Genomic DNA, 17,995 nt, shown 5'->3' with positions numbered 1-17,995 from the left:
CTTTAAATTTCTTCGCAGATGTATGCAGGTTTCCTCACGTTTTCCTTCACCGAAAAGCGACTGGTAAATTTCAAATGATATTTCGTAGATAAGTTCCGAAAAACTCATTGGTACAGTCAGCATCAAAAGTAGCAGATCAAACAAGTTTTCAAAAGTATCTACCATTCTGTAACAGCTTAACAAAAGTTGATGGTTCTATATGTAGATAGTTTAGACTGTTAAAGATATACTTTTGAAGGTGATTCTTAGAGAATTATCTATATTTGGAAATGTTATCCGGAATATCAGATACTTTTGGCGCGTTGTTTCATCCGCTACTATTGATGCTGACTGTACGAGCCGAGATTTGAACCCGCGACCTCCGGACTGAAAATCGGACGCTCTTACCGCTAGGCCACCGGCACTTCAACGCAACGAATTAATGGTTATGGCAATTATGATTATTAATTTACCTCAAATTAGCAGGATATGAGTCCACGATCCCCACGCAAGCTATGTAGAACACCAGAGTCAGGAACACCCTGTATACGGCCTCCACCACGTATAGCGCTGTCTCGCTCTGCACCACGTATATAGAGGGAGACAGCAAGACACATATCGCGCAAAGGATCACTGTAAAAAAAAATATAGGACATTATTACACAAATTGACTAAGTCCCACAGTAAGCTCAATAAGGCCTGTGTTGAGGGTACTTAGACAACGATATTTAACCTCTTAAGGCCCAGCCATAGAAATGAAAAATCCAAAATTTGCCACTGGAATTTGAACCTATAGTGCACGGAATACAGTAGATTTTATTTTGTTTGAAAATTGCACGAAACAAAACAAATGCAACTCTGTCCTAATTGAATATGATTTAAATTTCATCGAACTGAATAAGTCCTATAGGTAGGACCTTGGGCCTTACGAGGATATAATATATAAATATTTATAAATACTTAAATACATAGAAAACACCCATGACTCAGGAACAAATATCCATGCTCATCACACGAATAAATGCCCTTACCAGGATTTGAACCCGGGACCATCAGCTTCATAGGCAGGGTCATTAGTGTCATTACCCACTAGGCCAGACTGGTCGTCAATAAAATTTCATCAATTTTATGCTTTCGTTTTTTAGGGTTCCGTACCCAAAGGGTAAAACGGGACCCTATTACTAAGACTCCGCTGTCCGTCTGTCACCAGGCTGTATCTCATGAACCGTGAAATTTTCACAGATGACGTATTTCTGTTACCGCTATAACAACAAATACTAAAAAAGGAATAGAATAAATATTTCAGTGGGGCTCCCATACAAGAAACATGATTTTTTCCGTTTTTATAAATAGTGGTAATAATGGAACCCTGTGTGCGCGAGTCCAACTCGCACTTGGCCGATTTTTAATTTAGAGCAAGTATTTTAAAATAATCTGCTGTTGAAGAATCTAGAGCATGACGAATCTATGGTTTGATAATAATTTTAAACGGAGCGAGGGAAGCTGTAGAATCAGAGCATAGCGAGGGTTTAGAGTGAAAACTGAGCACAGTGAAGGTTTCAAAAGTCTTACCTTTTGGTGAAAATTTCCCGCTTAAAGCCAGCGTAGGAGCAAATATAGCGGCAAATAACCCAGCTAATATAGTAGCTAGCGCCGAGTGCGCTTGTTGACTTAATGCCTCGGCTAGTCGCCTCGTTAGATGCGCCTCGTGGAGGCAGGCGAGGCGCATGCCTCGTATTATGAAGTTGTGCTCAAACCAGGCATTTACAGTAAATAGCTATTATAGGAATTTGGAAGAACGAGGGACGTTGAAGAATTCAGGCGTAGCTAGGCTTTTACGCCCATTTAAAACTAAGCGAGACGTTGAAGAATTCAGAGCGTAGCTAAGGTTTTATGACATTTTCTGACGGAGCGAGGGAAGCTGTAGAATTCAGAGCGTAGCGAGGATTTTTAGTGAAAACTGTGTGCAGTGAAGGTTAAAAAAAAAACTTACCTTTAGGTGAAAATTTCCCGCTTAAAGCCAGCGTAGGGGCAAAAATAGCGGCAAATAAGCCAGCTAATATAGTAGCTAGCGCCGCGTGGGCCTGTTCCCTCAGCGCGCCGGCGAGGCGCCACGTGAGCGGCGCCTCGCGCAGGCAGGCGAGGCGCATGCCGCGCACGGTGGAGTGGCGCAGCTCGGACCACGCGTCGATCTCGCGCCCCACTGTTATGTCTGTGTCAATTATGCTGGAAAAAATACAATTGTGGTTTCATAAACGTCTTGTCTAATAGGAGTCGTCCATTAATTACATCACACGAATTTCTAGGTTTTTTTACCCCTCCCAGACTGGCAAGCAAGCATACGGCCCGCCTGATGGTAAGCAGTCACCGCAGCCCATGGACGCCTGCAACTCCAGAGGTGTTACATGCGCGTCGCCGACCCTTTAAAAATCTGTACACTCCTTTTCTGAAGAACCTCATACTGTAGACCCTCGGGAAAACCTCGGCAGGTAGCTCATTCCACAACCGGAGCGTGCGCGGGAGGAAGTTCCTCTTAATAACAAAAATACTTACGTAGTATTAACAAACAGCGACCCAGTGAAGTACGCATAAGAGGTCTTGATATTAGAAAACGCCACATCGTAAAAGGAACAGTTCCTAAACGCCACGTGTGACAGCATCATATCTCTGAACGTGCATTTATTGAACGTCACGTTCCGATATTGTCGACGTTAAAACACGTGACTGAGCAGTTTCAATATATTTAATATGATAATTAATAATAACTAAAATACTTACGTAGTATTAACAAACAGCGACCCAGTGAAGTACGCATAAGAGGTCTTGATATTAGAAAACGCCACATCGTAAAAACAACAGTTCCTAAACGCCACGTGTGATAGCATCATATCTCTGAACGTGAATTTATGGAACGTCACGTTTCGATATTGTCGATGTTAAAACACGTGACTGAGCAGTTTCAATATATTTAATATGATTTTTTTTTATACCACGACGGTGGCAAGCAAGCATACGGCCCGCCTGATGGTAAGCAGTCACCGCAGCCCATGGACGCCTGCAACTCCAGAGGTGTTAAATGCGCGTTGCCGACCCTTTAAAAATCTGTACACTCCTTTTTTGAAGAACCTCATACTGTAGACCCTCGGGAAAACCTCGGCAGGTAGCTCATTCCACAACCGGAGCGTGCGCGGGAGGAAGTTCCTCTTAATAACAAAAATACTTACGTAGTATTAACAAACAGCGAGCCAGTGAAGTACGCATAAGAGGTCTTGATATTAGAAAACGCCACATCGAAGAACGAACAGTTCCTAAACGCCACGTGTGATAGCATCATATCTCTGAACGTGCATTTATTGAACGTCACGTTCCGATATTCGACGTTTTCGAGCGTCTCGTTGAAGTGCCGGTTCTCGTATGTCGTGTTTTCGATTATTACTTTCGACGCTTCGAATTCTTGGTTCTCGATGGACAGGACGGCTGAAGGTATGTGTGAGGCTAGGAAGAACTGGAAAGGAAAAAAAATAGTAATTAAAAGTTGAATAATAGTACATAGTTTGACGACCAGTCTGGCCTAGTGGGTAGTGACCCTGCCTACGAAGCTGATGGTCCCGGGTTCAAATCCTGGTAAGGGCATTTATTCGTGTGATGAGCATGGATATTTGTTCCTGGGTCATGGGTGTTTCCTATGTATTTAAGTATTTATAAATATTTATATATTATATATATCGTTGTCTAAGTACCCTCAACACAAGCCTTATTGAGCTTACTGTGGGACTTAGTCAATTTGTGTAATAATGTCCTATAATATTTATTTATTTATTTATTTATTTATTTATTTATTTATTACTATAGAGGCCGGGAAACGTATGGTTGCAGGCCAAGTAGATATATACGGCTGAGCGTAGCAAAGCCGGATAATGATACGCGGCCGGCAACCCCGTTTCTCGCCAAGATATGTATAGTGCTTTTCTCAAACTTGCAATTAAAACAAAAAAAAATAGTCAATTTGTTTTGTGGCGACCTACTCGGCTCGCCACTCTACCAGCGGTGTACAGCCTTACGCGCGTAAGTCCGCGCGCCTGCGCGATGCGCCACCGCCGTTGCTTAGCAACGAATATGCACAACAAATCACCGTACCAAGCTAACTGAAGCTAGTTGATGGTTGGTTGCCAAGACGTTGTGTCACAATTTGACGTTAAAAAACAAAAGAAGGTTGCTTTACAGTCCTAGGTGTGTAAGGCTGTATGAAATTCCTTTACATATCATGTTCACTCATGCCGCCTGATATGTAGTATTTCCGGACCTAATTTGACGTAAGTCATGTCAACATTTCATAGCAAGTTTGAGAAATAGTATATTATATAATATAATCGTGATATAACAGAGAGCTTTTCAGTTGAGTTGCCTAAGTGAGGTACAAAATTGAAAAGCTTGTTTATATCACTATTGTATTTGACGACCGGTCTGGCCTAGTGGGAAGTGACCCTGCCTATGAAGCCAATGGTCCCGGGTTCAAATCCCGGTAAAGGCATTTATTTGTGTGATGAGCATGGACATTTGTTCCTGAGTCATGGGTGTTTCCTATGTATTTTAAGTATTTATAAATATTAATTTATTATATATATGTAAATGAAGCCTTCTCCTTCATTCAATGTATATTTTATCTGTGACACTTGTGTTTGAACTGACGTATAGTTTGACGTGTCAAATCTCAAAGGAGTCGTTGAATAAATAACGTTACATGAAGAATAAACTAAAATATAAAGATATACGTGGAATATTAGCCTTAAATGTTGTTTCTCTTTTCAGGTAAGAGTTATAATTAAGTTTTTGTCCAATGAAACATGCATTTCATGCATACATTGTACCTTTGCTCTTAATAAAAATGTACTCTCTTTTCAGAGCAATACAAATTGGTTTTTTATTTCGCCGTGTCTCAACTGACACAATAAGATATTATATATATCGTTGTCCAATTACCCTCAACACAAGCCTTATTGAGCTTACTGTGGGACTTAGTCAATTTGTGTAATAATGTCCTATAATACTTATTTATTGTTTATTTATTGTATACAATACTTTTTCTACGAGTCATCTAAAATAATACTTTTTTACTATAAACCCAAAAAAATGAAAAATTGGTAGGTATCTCAGTAGACAAAAATGTAGTACAAAAGATATAAACGCGTGACTATTTAGTCCCGCCCCACGCCCGTTTTGTCTTCTATATGACCTATATAACCTATAATATATTATGATGAAGCGGTCGACATCAAAATCAAAGTGATCTGTTAAGATTTAGTTAGTGGAAAATGTTTTCTCACGAAATGGAATTTCATAGATAAATCGGCCAAGAGCATATCGGGCCATGCTCAGAGTAGGGTTCCGTAGCAATACGCGTATGCGTAGCGTAGGGCTCTTCCGTCACAATAAGTTAAACTGGAGCTTAAAGTATAGTAGATTGTTAACCAAGGGATGAACTGTGGGTGTACGTCTTTTTACTATGAAGGGGAAACTTTTTGCGATAACTCAAAAACAGCTAAACTGATCATATCCGCTATAGTTTTCATTTAATGTCTTTCTTAAGCTTTACTTCCACGATTTATTTGACGTATGGTTCAAAAGATAGAGGGGGGGACCCATTTTTTTTTCTTTCGGAGCGATTATCTCCGAATATATTCAGTTTATCAAAAAATGTTTGTTGAAGACCCCTATTAGTTTTGAAAGACCTTTCAAATGAAATCCCACACTGTAGGATTGAAGCAAAAAAAAAATTTCGCCCCCACTTTACGTGAAGGGAGGTACCCTAAAAAATGTTTTAGATTTTATTCTACGATTTTGTCGGCTTTATTGATTTATATGACCATGCCAACCGACCACGGAGCAAAGCCTCGGACAGACAGACAGACAGACAGACGGACATGCATGGCGAAACTATAAGGGTTCCTAGTTGACTACGGAACCCTAAAAAAGTATAATAAATAAATAAATAAATATTATAGGACATTATTACACAAATTGACTAAGTCCCACAGTAAGCTCAATAAGGCTTGTGTTGGGGGTACTTAGACAACGATATATACATAATATATAAATATTTATAAATACTTAAATACATAGAAAACACCCATGAATCAGGAACAAATATCCATGCTCATCACACAAATACATGCCCTTACCAGGAGTATCGTTATTTCGTTAGGATCTCAAAGCTATTTCCCTTTTAACCACCTAAACGCCCCGATGATCGTGCGCGGCGCGTAATAGTGAACCTTGTCGTAATGCACCAAGGTTGAAATTGGTCAGAGGGTTAATAATAGAAATAGAAATATATTTATTTGCCATTAAATGTGGTACAAAAAGGTGGTTTATTTTTATTTGAGCCATACACATTTAGACTTTAAAAAGCCATGCAAAATGTTTTATACAAAATTTAAGCGAATAATGTAAGCGATCAATCCGGAGGTCGCGGGTTCAAATCCTGGCTCGTACCAATGAGTTTTTCGGAACTTATGTACGAAATATCATTTGATATTTACCACTAGCTTTTCGGTGAAGGAAAACATCGTGAGGAAACCTGCATACATCTGCGAAGAAATTCAAAGGTGTATGTGAAGTGTAAGATTCATTGTTAAAAGCTCATGGAATTTCTTGTCTAGAAGTATGAATCTTGCATGTTTTGTCAATCAATTGTATATTACTAATATTATATTCGAGTAACAACCAACTTATTACAGCATTATTGTTACCAATGTGAAAACAACCTTAATGTCATAGAAATAGAGATCAATGTTTTCTTAGCCAAATTTCAATATCCTGGCATAGGTAAATGATGGTTTACTAAAAAAAAAGTTACAATGGAAAATATTTAATTGATTGGATAAATAAGATTGATATAAATATCAGAACGTTCAATATATTGTTAATAATATTATTACAGATTTAAATTTTATTATAAGTTTGTTATTTATTTAGGCAATTTATTTGCCAGCGAGAACTGCTTTAGTTTTTTTTAAAAGGTTTGCTTTGGCGCCAATTTCGATGTTTTAAAAAAGTAGCGCTGATGATTTTCATTATTGATTGTCGAATTTTCATGTTTAATGTATCGATACATATTGGATGAGAATTAAATTATTTTAAGTAATACAAACTGAAGTCTTTCAATGAAATTTGTTTCAGAAGTCCCCAATCCGCATTGGGCTAGCGTGGGGACTATAGCCCGAGCCCTCTCGCACATGAGAGGAGGCCTGTGCCCAGCAGTGGGACGTATATAGGCTGAATTATTATTATTATTAATGTAAGCGAAGGTACATACCTGAATAGCCATGGAGAAGAGCATCACCCCGCCGAGAGAAAACGTAGTGTTTCTGTACGCACTCGAAAACAGCTGGAAGTAGGCTTGCCAGAACTGCGAACAAAATATAGCATTACTGTGTGTACTGTAATAGTACATTACGATACAAGTGCGAAAAAAGCGCTGGTGGCCTAGCGGTAAGAGCGTGCGACTTGCAATCCGGAGGTCGCGGGTTCAAACCCCGGCTCGTACCAATGAGTTTTTCGGAACTTATGTACGAAATGTTATTTGATATTTACCAGTCGCTTTTCGGTGAAGGAAAACATCGTGAGGAAACCGGACTAATCCCAACAAGGCGTAGTTTTACCCTCTGGGTTGGAAGGTCATATGGCAGTCGCTTTCGTAAAAACTAGTGCCTACGCCAAATCTTGGGTTTAGTTGTCAAAGCGGACCCCAGGCTCCCTTGAGCCGTGGCAATATGCCGGGACAACGCTAGGAAGATATAAAAAAAGTGCGAAAAATAGGAAATTCGAAACGAGTGGCGAAGGGAGTGTTTTAAATCGACACGAGTTGCGAATTACCTATGCGCACATGTATCGTACAACTTTTTACAGTACATATGGCTCTTTAAATGTTCGACACAGTAACGTAATATGCTAATTTTCGCACTAGTGCTATAAAGTAGCACCATATGTACTGTAAAATTAAAAACAGTTCGGGTTTCGGCATTTCAGGGTTATTATTGCTAATTATTGATGAAATACCAGCTGCCTGCAGAAGATTAGCATAGGTTTAATTTAATTTTTAATTTAAATAAGAAACAATTTATTTATTTTTTGCATTTTTAATGTCTTTAATTTTGTGCCAGCCTGTAATATGCCTACCTTTGTATCCTGTCTGTGGAAACCTGTAATTGGCTTCTCTGATACATATTTATGTTAACCTAGTTTTAGTTTACTCAAGCTGTTGGTTTTCCGAATAAAATAAAATAAATAAATAAATAAGTGGCATGGTCTTAATTTATTCTTGAGTTTTAAGGTTACATGAAAATGACCGTTATACATGTAGACAGATAGATAATCCGTTTATTTGTTTGCCACAATCAATACACACAGAAAATACAAATAATAAAATGACAAAAAAAACACAAAATACAAAATCAAACAAAATAAACACAGATTTTTTACAAAATAAAAGTAGAAAGAAAAAGCATTGAAATACCGTTCCATATATACACCGTGTTTTTTTTTTCCGTTAATTTCAAGGGTGCATCCCTGAGGGCCTACCGCGAACCACGTTCGACGTGTTGCCTTCCTGTCATGCTTACGTACGAATTTACAAGTGCGACAGAGAGGCAACACGTCGAACGTGGTTCGCGGTAGGCCCTCTGAGCTTAAATTGAGTAACTTTCTAAAAGACACCGATATTCTAAGTAACTCCATTTCGGAGATAATCAATAATTTAGGCCCTTACGAGCGTGTACACTAGCCTTAGGGCCTGTTTATATATTGATTACTGTTTAGTAAGAGTTCATACATTTGCTACTAAACGTAAGTACTATCTCGGACGATCGATGTTCGAAATGACATCGATGTCACAGTTTTCAATTGCTTGGTTGAGTTAAATGTTATGCTCGTGTTACAACAACGCTATATGCAGCATTTAAGGTGGTTCGACTAGGTTACCCAAAGCTTAAACCTCACTAGATGGCGCCACAATTGCAAATTTTGAGTTTTAATTTTTTTGTGGAGTAGTCTTGGTATTTCTATACTGTAAATTATGTTTAGCGCACTCTTTAAATAAATATTGAACTATTACAACAAACATTGAACACTTCATTGTACAAAAACTACCCCTTAATGTCGACAGAATGTTTCTTGACTCTATTTCTAAGTATCACTCACACATTCAAACAGTCTTACTGGGATCCTTGTAGTAGACAATTTGGCACAGCGTGAGTAGGCTTCAATAGCGTTGCGGTATGTACGTGGAAATACATGCAAGAGGATGTGGGTTCGAGACTCATTAATTTATTTTTGTTATCAGTATTATCAAGTACCTATTATTAATAAATTATTTTATGAGAAATATGAGCGTTTTCCATAAAAATATTAAAAATCTGATTCTCACACATCATGATATTTTTGGGTTCTTCCAACTCAGAATCACTAGCATAATCAATCCTCGTGCTAAAAAAACCCGAAAATTTGTATTGAAATTTTAGTTTTACACTGAAATTTCTTTCACACTAAAATGTGACGTAATGCTATGGATATTTTAGGATATCTTTTTTTAATGCTAGGGTGGAGAAGATTCTAAGTAGAATGAACCTAAGAAAGTCCAAATTTGTAAGTCAGATTTTCCGGTATTTTTTTCAAAAAAAAAAACGCTGTTTTGTTCTAAAATTAAAGCAATCACTTACTGCCCAGCCTTTAAAAAAGTAGGTACTATTTTACAGTAGAATTAAAACATTTTTTTACCATTTAATTAAATAAATTACAGTGAGTTACAAAATTGCATGGCCTTCTATTTATAACCATTATAAAAAGAAATGAGATATTTACCATGTTTGTTTATATTATTGATTTCCCGATATTTTGACACAACTAGAAGTTTCACACAATGCCTAGAGATAGAAAATTATTTATTTATTTTATTTATTGTCAATTTCATTCAACGGATCACATCATATCCAATTTAAGTGTTTATTTATGTATTGCATTGTTTTCTACCTAGTTGGTTATTAAATTCTGTTACTGCAATAATCTTTATCTACATAAAATATACCAACGAAAGTTTAATAAAGTATATATTAAAATGAAGTACACAAAATCAGGAATTACATATGACAATATCATTCAAAATCGCCTCCCCTGGCTTTGACACAGGCCCTCAAACGACGAGGCCAGTCATCAATAGCGGCACGCACGATTGTCATGTCTAATTCCGTCACTGTCTTAACTATGGCCCGCTTGAGGGAGTTAAGATTTGTGTGGGGTTTAGCACAGGCTTTCTCCTCAATAACCTGCTATATGGCATAATCCAGGGGAGGTCCGGGCTGGAGGACGGCCAGTCTTCGTGGGCAATAAAGTCAATTTTGTTCCTTCGAAACCAGGCTTGACTTGTTCTTGCCTTATGTGCAGGAGCTGAGTCCTGTTCAAAGATCCATGGCTGGTTTTGAAATAGGGTGTGTCTTAAGGGCTTCACTATTGGTTCGAGAACGGTTTCCAGTTTCCGGTTTTCACACCTTTTTCACAGAAATGAATCTGTGTTAGCCCTGAGTATGACACACCCAAAATCATAGGGCATAATTGTATCCCAATAAATTCTTTTGGATTATAAGAACATGTTAAACTACTTTTAGGGGACCTGTAATGACCATATTTTTGTAAATATTGAATTTAAAATATCTTTTGGCACACGTCACGTGACCAAACTCGTAACGTCATTGAAGATTCTGATGACGTCACAACTCTCGGATTGACACTGTTGACAGTTAGGCGATTAACAACAAATGATAAATATCAGTTGACAGTTCGTATCTTCTACGTGTGTATGTAGTTATGTGTCAAACCATAAACTGTGACGTCACACAATTTTCAAAGAGCGTTTTGGGCGCGAAAGCATCTGTCAAAATATATTTTGTTAATTTAACATATTTATAGCCGTTTTTAGTATAAAAGCTGAATTTTAAGGCAACTTTTAGTTAATATAGAAAGTAATACAAGCGTTTCAAAAAATTGGAATACGATTCTCTTTTAGGCCCCAATTCATTATAGACACGACGAGATAAGCGTTATGTGTGGTATATAATTATAGCTCACAAATCCACCACATTATGTCATTTTTTATTTTTTCGGTAGCATTTGTTTTAACGGAAATAAAGAGGTTGCAAATCGAGTAACAGAACTTCAGAACAGATATCATTTGATATTTACCAGTCGCTTTTCGGTGAAGGAAAACATCGTGAGGAAACTGGACTAATCCCAACAAGGCTTAGTTTTACCCTCTGGGTTGGAAGGTCAGATGGCAGTGGCTTTCGTAAAAACTAGTGCCTACGCCAAATCTTGGGATTAGTTGTCAAAGCGGACCCCAAGCTCCATTGAGCCGTGGCAATATGCTGGGACAACGCTAGGAAGAAAGAAAGAAATCGAGTAACAGAACTTAGTAACCAACTAGGTATAATAGTTATGATGTAAATGTCCATATCATGTTGGAGTCATATATGTATTAGCCAACTAATTATTCAAGATCAATACACTTAGCTCCCTTAGGTATTCGCCTAAGTACAATCTCGGGCAAAATTGAGTTTTATAAAAGTGAACTAGTTTCTAGGTCATATTTTCTATGAATTGGTCATTTTTGTAGACTCCAATTACAGTTACACTTTTCTTGGTTTTTCGCGGACCAGAATATCGATGATTTTTGTAACTTGATTTAGACGTTGCTATCATTTTCAAACCAAAAACACATAAAATCACAATTCAGAACATGCGGCAGCGTTGTTTTCTATCAAGTACCTCAAGCACCAGGGCGGCTACCGGGAAAATCGAAATTCGTCAATTTCGGGCATTTTTCTCTGTCACTCTAATTACGTCTTAGTGAGAATAAAAGAGAAAGATCCCCGCAATTTGCGAATTTCGGTTTTCGCGGTAGGCCCCAGGTCCTGTCAAGTTTCAGCAGTGTTGCCAGGTGAGCGGAAGAGAATTATCGTATTTGAGTGTCAATATTATTGTACCGTTGAAAAAAATATCGTACGCCAATCAAAAAGGCAGCCCCTAAAAATGTCTAGCAAAATAAGCTTAAATTTCGAAATAATAATAAAAAAATACAATTTTCGTCTAAATTGCGCAAAAAATCTGTTTATGTTTGTGTATTTTTGGGATAGACTCAAACGGTATACAGGAAATTGTGATATTTTAAACTTTAAACTTACACCAAGGAGCCGAACACCCAAAAGATACTAATTTTAGCCTATATCTGACAGAAAGTGTCATATTTTGCTTCAAGTTACTAGACTTTTAAGGTGGCATCATACAAGGGCTGAAATTATAGTACTTTAGTGTACGATAATGCTCTTTGGAACATTACGTCATACCGGGGCCCAAATTATCGTACATGTACGACAATTATCGTACGCCTGGTCACACTGAGTGTCAGTGTCGACAGAGTCAGCTAAAAACGCGTCAAACATTGCAACGTCGCGCCGATGGCCGCCCGAGGCATGGAGTGGCAACGTCGCAATGTATTTGTACACGACATTTGTCACACACACATGAGTAAAATTTATAAAAATATACAGTTGATTATTGCATGATTTCTGTATGAAACAAAGTTTTTCTATTAATTTAGCGCAAATGAATATTCGAAAGTAGATAGATGCGCAACTATTTATGTAGTAATATTGTGTAATTAATTAAAAAATAGCGATTGTTTTTTGTATGAAAATCGAACCACCTTAATTACTTTTTATAAAAAATATATTTTTTTAAATTAACTATGCAATTTAGTTTACTTAAACGTATTTACCGATACCCCGAAGTTAACGGAATTCAATAAAAACACGGTGTATATAAAATGTTGTGTGTGTCGCAGCAAAACAAAAGGGTTCTGGCTCATTACACTTCACCCTATTAACCAAGATACAGTGTAATAGTATTTTATGCAACAGTTGTATAAGAAGGGTCAAAAAAGACGAGTGGCGTGAGTTACAATGTGAGCCGGAGCCGAAGGCGTGGGAAACACAAAAAAAAAAGGAATACGCCACGAGCATTTTTTGACCTACTTATACAACGTTGCATACAATACTTTTCCTACAAGTCAAAAAAATAAATCTTAATTTAGGTAAACAAAGCAAAAGTATATAGCCAAGACGCGCGAGCATACCTTGTTACGCGCCCGGCCCGCCCCGGGCCGCGGCCGGCCGGTCGGCGACACCTCCTCGTAACTCATGAGGCCCTGGTACTTGCTACTTGCTAAATTAAATTTTTGGACAGTTTTTTCTCGATTTTGGCCACCGTAGCCTACGGAGACTAACAAGCAACGCTAAGCGGTCTTCGTAGTCTATGGGTGTTGCTATATTACGGGTGTCACATGCGTGTTTCTGACTTATGAAGTAATTGTTTTTACTATGCAACCAAATGAATATAAGTAAGTAAGTTGGCAGCAATGCACTTAGTTTAAAACTGTATTCGTTTTGGTTTTGTTAGGTTGGTAGCCATTAATCGCAGTAACGTTATAGTGATTAAAAGCACACGAGCTTTTATGAGGAATAGACAATATAGACTTTTCTTGAAACCTTTTATGTATGTTCTTATATTCGTGTTAATGAATGCATAAATGACAGATAACAGTAGAGGAGTAGGAAATAGTACATTACGATACAAGTGCGAAAAATAGGAAATTCGAAACGAGTGGCGATAAATTAAAACACGACCGAAGGGAGTGTTTTAAATCGACACGAGTTGCGAATTACCTATTCGCACATGTATCGTACAACGTTTTACAGTACATATGGCCCTTTAAATGTTCGACACAGTAATGTAATATGCTACTTCTCGCACTAGTGCTATAAAGTAGCCCCATATGTACTGTAAAAGCTTTTTCCTACTCCTCTACTGTTATCTGTAAGATACAAGACGTTGTATAAGTAGGTCAAAAAATTCTCGTGGCGTATTCCTTTACAATGTTCGCCTATGCCTTCGGCTCCGGCTCACATTGTGCTTATACAACTGTTGCATAAAATACTATAATAATAATAATGTGGTTACCATCTTGACGGTGTGGCGCACGTAGTGAAGCGCGGCGGGTCGTTTCGGAGGCAGCTGCAGCGCCCCGGGCCGGCACTCCGCCGCGCCCGACACGCACCAGCCCGCCTGGTTGCTGCTGTGGATGCTCTGCAATTATACAGCGCCTATGAAGCCGACGGTCCCGGCTTCGAATCCCGGTAAATGTGTAATTAACCGGCCAAGAGCATGTCGGGCCACGCTCAGTGTAGGGTTCCGTAGTTACTCTTCCGTCACAATAAGCTAAACTGGAGCTTAAAGTATAGTAAATTGTTAACCAAGGGATGAAACGGTACCTTTCACCTGAGTTAAACAAATAGGCAAATTTGCATAATCAGTACCTAATTAAAATAAGTCTTTTTACTATGAAGGAAAAACTTTTTGCGATAACTCAAAAACAGCTAAACTGATCATGTCCGCTATAGTTTTCATTTAATATCTTTCTTAAGCTCTACTTCCACGATTTTTTCATATTTTTTGGACCTATGGTTCAAAAGTTAGAGGGGGGGACACATTTTTTTTTTCTTTCGGAGCGATTATCTCCGAATATATTCACTTTATCAAAAAATGTTTCTTGAAAACCCCTATTAGTTTTGAAAGACCTTTCCAACGATACCCCACACTCTAGAGTTGAAGCGAAAAAAAAAATTCACCCCCACTTTACGTGTTGGGGAGGTACCCTAAAAAAAATTAAATTTTTAGATTTTTATTGTACGACTTTGTTGGCTTTATTAATTTATATATCCATGCCAAATTTCAGCTTTCTAGCACTAACGACCACGGAGCAAAGCCTCGGACAGATAGACAGACAGACAGACAGACGGACATGGCGAAACTATAAGGGTTCCGTTTTATGCCATTTGGCTACGGAACCCTAAAAATGCAGTGTCGTGGAACACTCGGTTGGAACTAACAAGGAAGGGTACCCAACTGTCCGACTCCGATTTGATTCATTTTGATATATGTTATAGAGTAGTCTAAAATAACGGACACGTATTTTTTTTAGCTGCCCAAACTCAACCTGTTAGGAGAAAATGGCCTTCAAAGTACTAAAAAGTTACTAAATCTTCTAACTCCTATAGAAAGTGATGCTCAAGCAACTTGCTAGTTAATGGCTGGTTTGAGTATATGTTTGAAAGCAGCAAAAAATAATGTACACGTGTTTTGTTATATCGGCTAAAACTCAAGTTTTCCTAAAAAAAACACCCGTCTTTATGTGTAACTTTAGCGATAAGATATTATAAAACTTCGGATGTCGATTTTTTTAGGAAAAAATGAGTCTTAGCCGATATAACAAAACACGTGCTTTAGTACTTTGAAGGCCATTTTCTCGTAACAGGTTGAGTTTGGGCAGCTAAAAAATAATACGTCTCCGTTATTTTAGACTACTCTATAACATATATCAAAATGAATCAAATCGGAGTCGGACAGTTGGGTACCCTTCCTTGTAAGTATATTATTATTGATAAACGTAGTAAATTTTTGTACATTTGCTCGAGCTTTGCACTCGCTCAGTCAATCAAAAATTTGAAATTCGAGTGCAAAAAAATATACAAAGTAATATCTGTAATTCTGCATACACGTCCGGGGGTCGAACCCGGATCGTCGCTGTTACCACCTGTTTCGAAGCGGCTATTTGCCAACTGCGCCACTATGGGATATACATATATACGTAAGTCGGTGAAATTAGGCTACTTATTCTCGAAAAAGAATTTAAACGAAAGAGGGACATGACGGATTATTTTTGGGAACATCGTTCCAAAAAAAAATGTATTTCATAAATAATATGAGTAGAATAGAAAGGTATTTGTTAAAGCTCTTGAACTCCGAATAAGGGGTAACTATGAAAATTATGCCTCCTCAATTTCAAGACACAATCTTACCAAAAAAAAAAAATTCAAATAAAAAAAAAAAAACTAAAATTTATTCTGCAAGTAGGCCTCAAGGGCTCTTTTACAATTCAGTACAACATTTATAGTAACATCATATAGTGACATGAAAAATACATAACAACATTTTATAAATACAACAGCCAATACCTAGGTAAACATTACATTATAATAATCTTAAAATAAATAATTACTACAATACAATAGAGATGTATAATCCAGATTTAATGTGTTTTTAACATTAAATCTGGAGATGTAAAAGGTCCCCAATTCTCTATCATTAAGGCGCTTAATGATCTGGTATTTTTATTCAAAGTAATTAATAATCTTGTAGATGCTCCTGAACAGAAGTTGTATGTAGAAACATAATATAGGTTTTCGAGTGTCTCGTAGAACAGAACGTAGCTGTCGGAGTAAAATGCTGTTCAGTGTTGGAATATGTCGAACTAAATATGCACAGCAATCATACATTGGACGCGCATGAACGCGGAATATATTTGGCAGTTCGTTAGAGTTATTTAAGAAAAAGGTTTATTCTTTATTAAATGAGTGTGAAAATTAGGTTTTAGCTATCACATTATTTGTTATCTTTTATAGTTGTTATACTCGGATAGCAATTCATAGTATTAAGTTTATTATAAAATGTTTTACATATAGGAAACTATAGGTCTGTATCATAAGAAATTCTAGCTGTAGCTTATTTACTTATATGTTTTATAAGACTGTTTGTTTCTAAATAAAATAAAAATATGTGTTTTATTATAAGTTACCTGATAAACGAGCATGGCGTCAACTTCCCTGCCGACATCGAGCAAGTACCGCGGCGATTCTTGCGCCCATATCAGAGACACGAGCGATGCGAGGATTGGCAACGTACACAACAGCAAATACCTAAAAAAACATAATTATTGACCGAGCGAAATAACTTTTTAGGACTAGACATATTTTTTATGGTCCATGTATGTTATTTATATCCAATATTCATGAAATTATTATAGGGAGCGTGCATGAACTGTAGGAGTCAGGACAGGAGCCGTCAGATTTTTGGCGCGAGGCGTAAATGTAATGTTTTTTGTTCCGATGTAGCCCACAAGATGGCAGAACCTACTATGCACAAGAAAACACGTGACGTGTAAATGTGCATGTTTATGGTTCCGATTCAGGCCACAAGATGGCAGACCCTCCAACGCGCACGGTCCATATAGCACAATTCTACGCAAATTGACCTACTCCCACAGTAAGCTCAATGAGGCTTATATACAATAATTATGAATACTTATATATACATAGAAAACGCGGTTGCCAGAGCTCAGGGAGGGGGGAGGGAATGCTAGGGGCAACGCGCATGTGACTCCTCTGGAGTTGCGGGCGTACATAGGCTACGGAGACTGCTTACCATCAGGCGGGCCGTATGCTTGTTTGCCACCGACGTAGTATTAAAAAAACAAAACATCCATAACTCAAGTAACGGATAGACAAACTGCTATTCAAGCTTATCATAGCTACGTTTTCTCGATACTTAGATACGGGATTTTGATATGGGGTAACTCGGTGCATATAAATAGACTTTTTATCGCACAAAAACAATGCATACGCCGTATCTGTGACGTACGACAACATGTATCTTGTAAACCTTTATTCAAAGAGCTTAAACTATTAACAGTGCCATCACTGTATATATTCGAAATGTGTGTTTTAGTAAAGACAAATCCAAACCTATTTAAAAAATGCGGCCAAGTGCGATTCGGACTCGCCCATGAAGGGTTCCGTACCATTTATGACGTATTAAAAAAACTACTTACTAGATCTGGTTCAAACCAATTTTCGTTGGAAGTTTGTATGGTAATGTATATCATATATTTTTTTTAGATTTTTCATTCCGTTATTTTAGAAGTTACAGGGGGGGGGGGACACACTTTTTTTCACTTTGGAAGTGTCTCTCGCGCAAACTATTCAGTTTAGAAAAAAATGATATTAGAAACCTAAATATCATTTTTGAAGACCTATCCTTAGATACCCCACACGTATGGGTTTGATGAAAAAAAATT

General features: G+C 37.7%; 1 protein-coding gene across 4 annotated transcripts in view; it reads right to left on the bottom strand.

The window, feature by feature from the left end:
* Positions 1 to 17,995, bottom strand: part of LOC133532109 (synaptic vesicle glycoprotein 2A-like) — a 33,571-nt gene that overhangs the window by 2,225 nt on the left and 13,351 nt on the right. For all 4 annotated transcript variants that reach the window (XM_061870619.1, XM_061870616.1, XM_061870617.1 and 1 more), the window contains 6 exons: positions 16,718 to 16,838; positions 14,044 to 14,169; positions 7,295 to 7,387; positions 3,204 to 3,484; positions 1,973 to 2,205; positions 453 to 612 (listed from right to left, as the gene is read on the bottom strand). In XM_061870619.1, coding sequence (XP_061726603.1) covers positions 453 to 612; positions 1,973 to 2,205; positions 3,204 to 3,484; positions 7,295 to 7,387; positions 14,044 to 14,169; positions 16,718 to 16,838 — 1,014 coding nt within the window. The remainder of the gene's footprint in view (positions 1 to 452; positions 613 to 1,972; positions 2,206 to 3,203; positions 3,485 to 7,294; positions 7,388 to 14,043; positions 14,170 to 16,717; positions 16,839 to 17,995) is intronic.

The sequence above is a fragment of the Cydia pomonella genome, chromosome 26 (assembly GCF_033807575.1).
Source record: "Cydia pomonella isolate Wapato2018A chromosome 26, ilCydPomo1, whole genome shotgun sequence".
In the NCBI taxonomy this organism is placed as follows: Eukaryota; Metazoa; Arthropoda; class Insecta; order Lepidoptera; family Tortricidae; genus Cydia; species Cydia pomonella.
The sequence above is the reverse complement of the archived record's forward strand: the minus strand, read 5'-3'. Positions and strand labels throughout refer to the sequence as shown.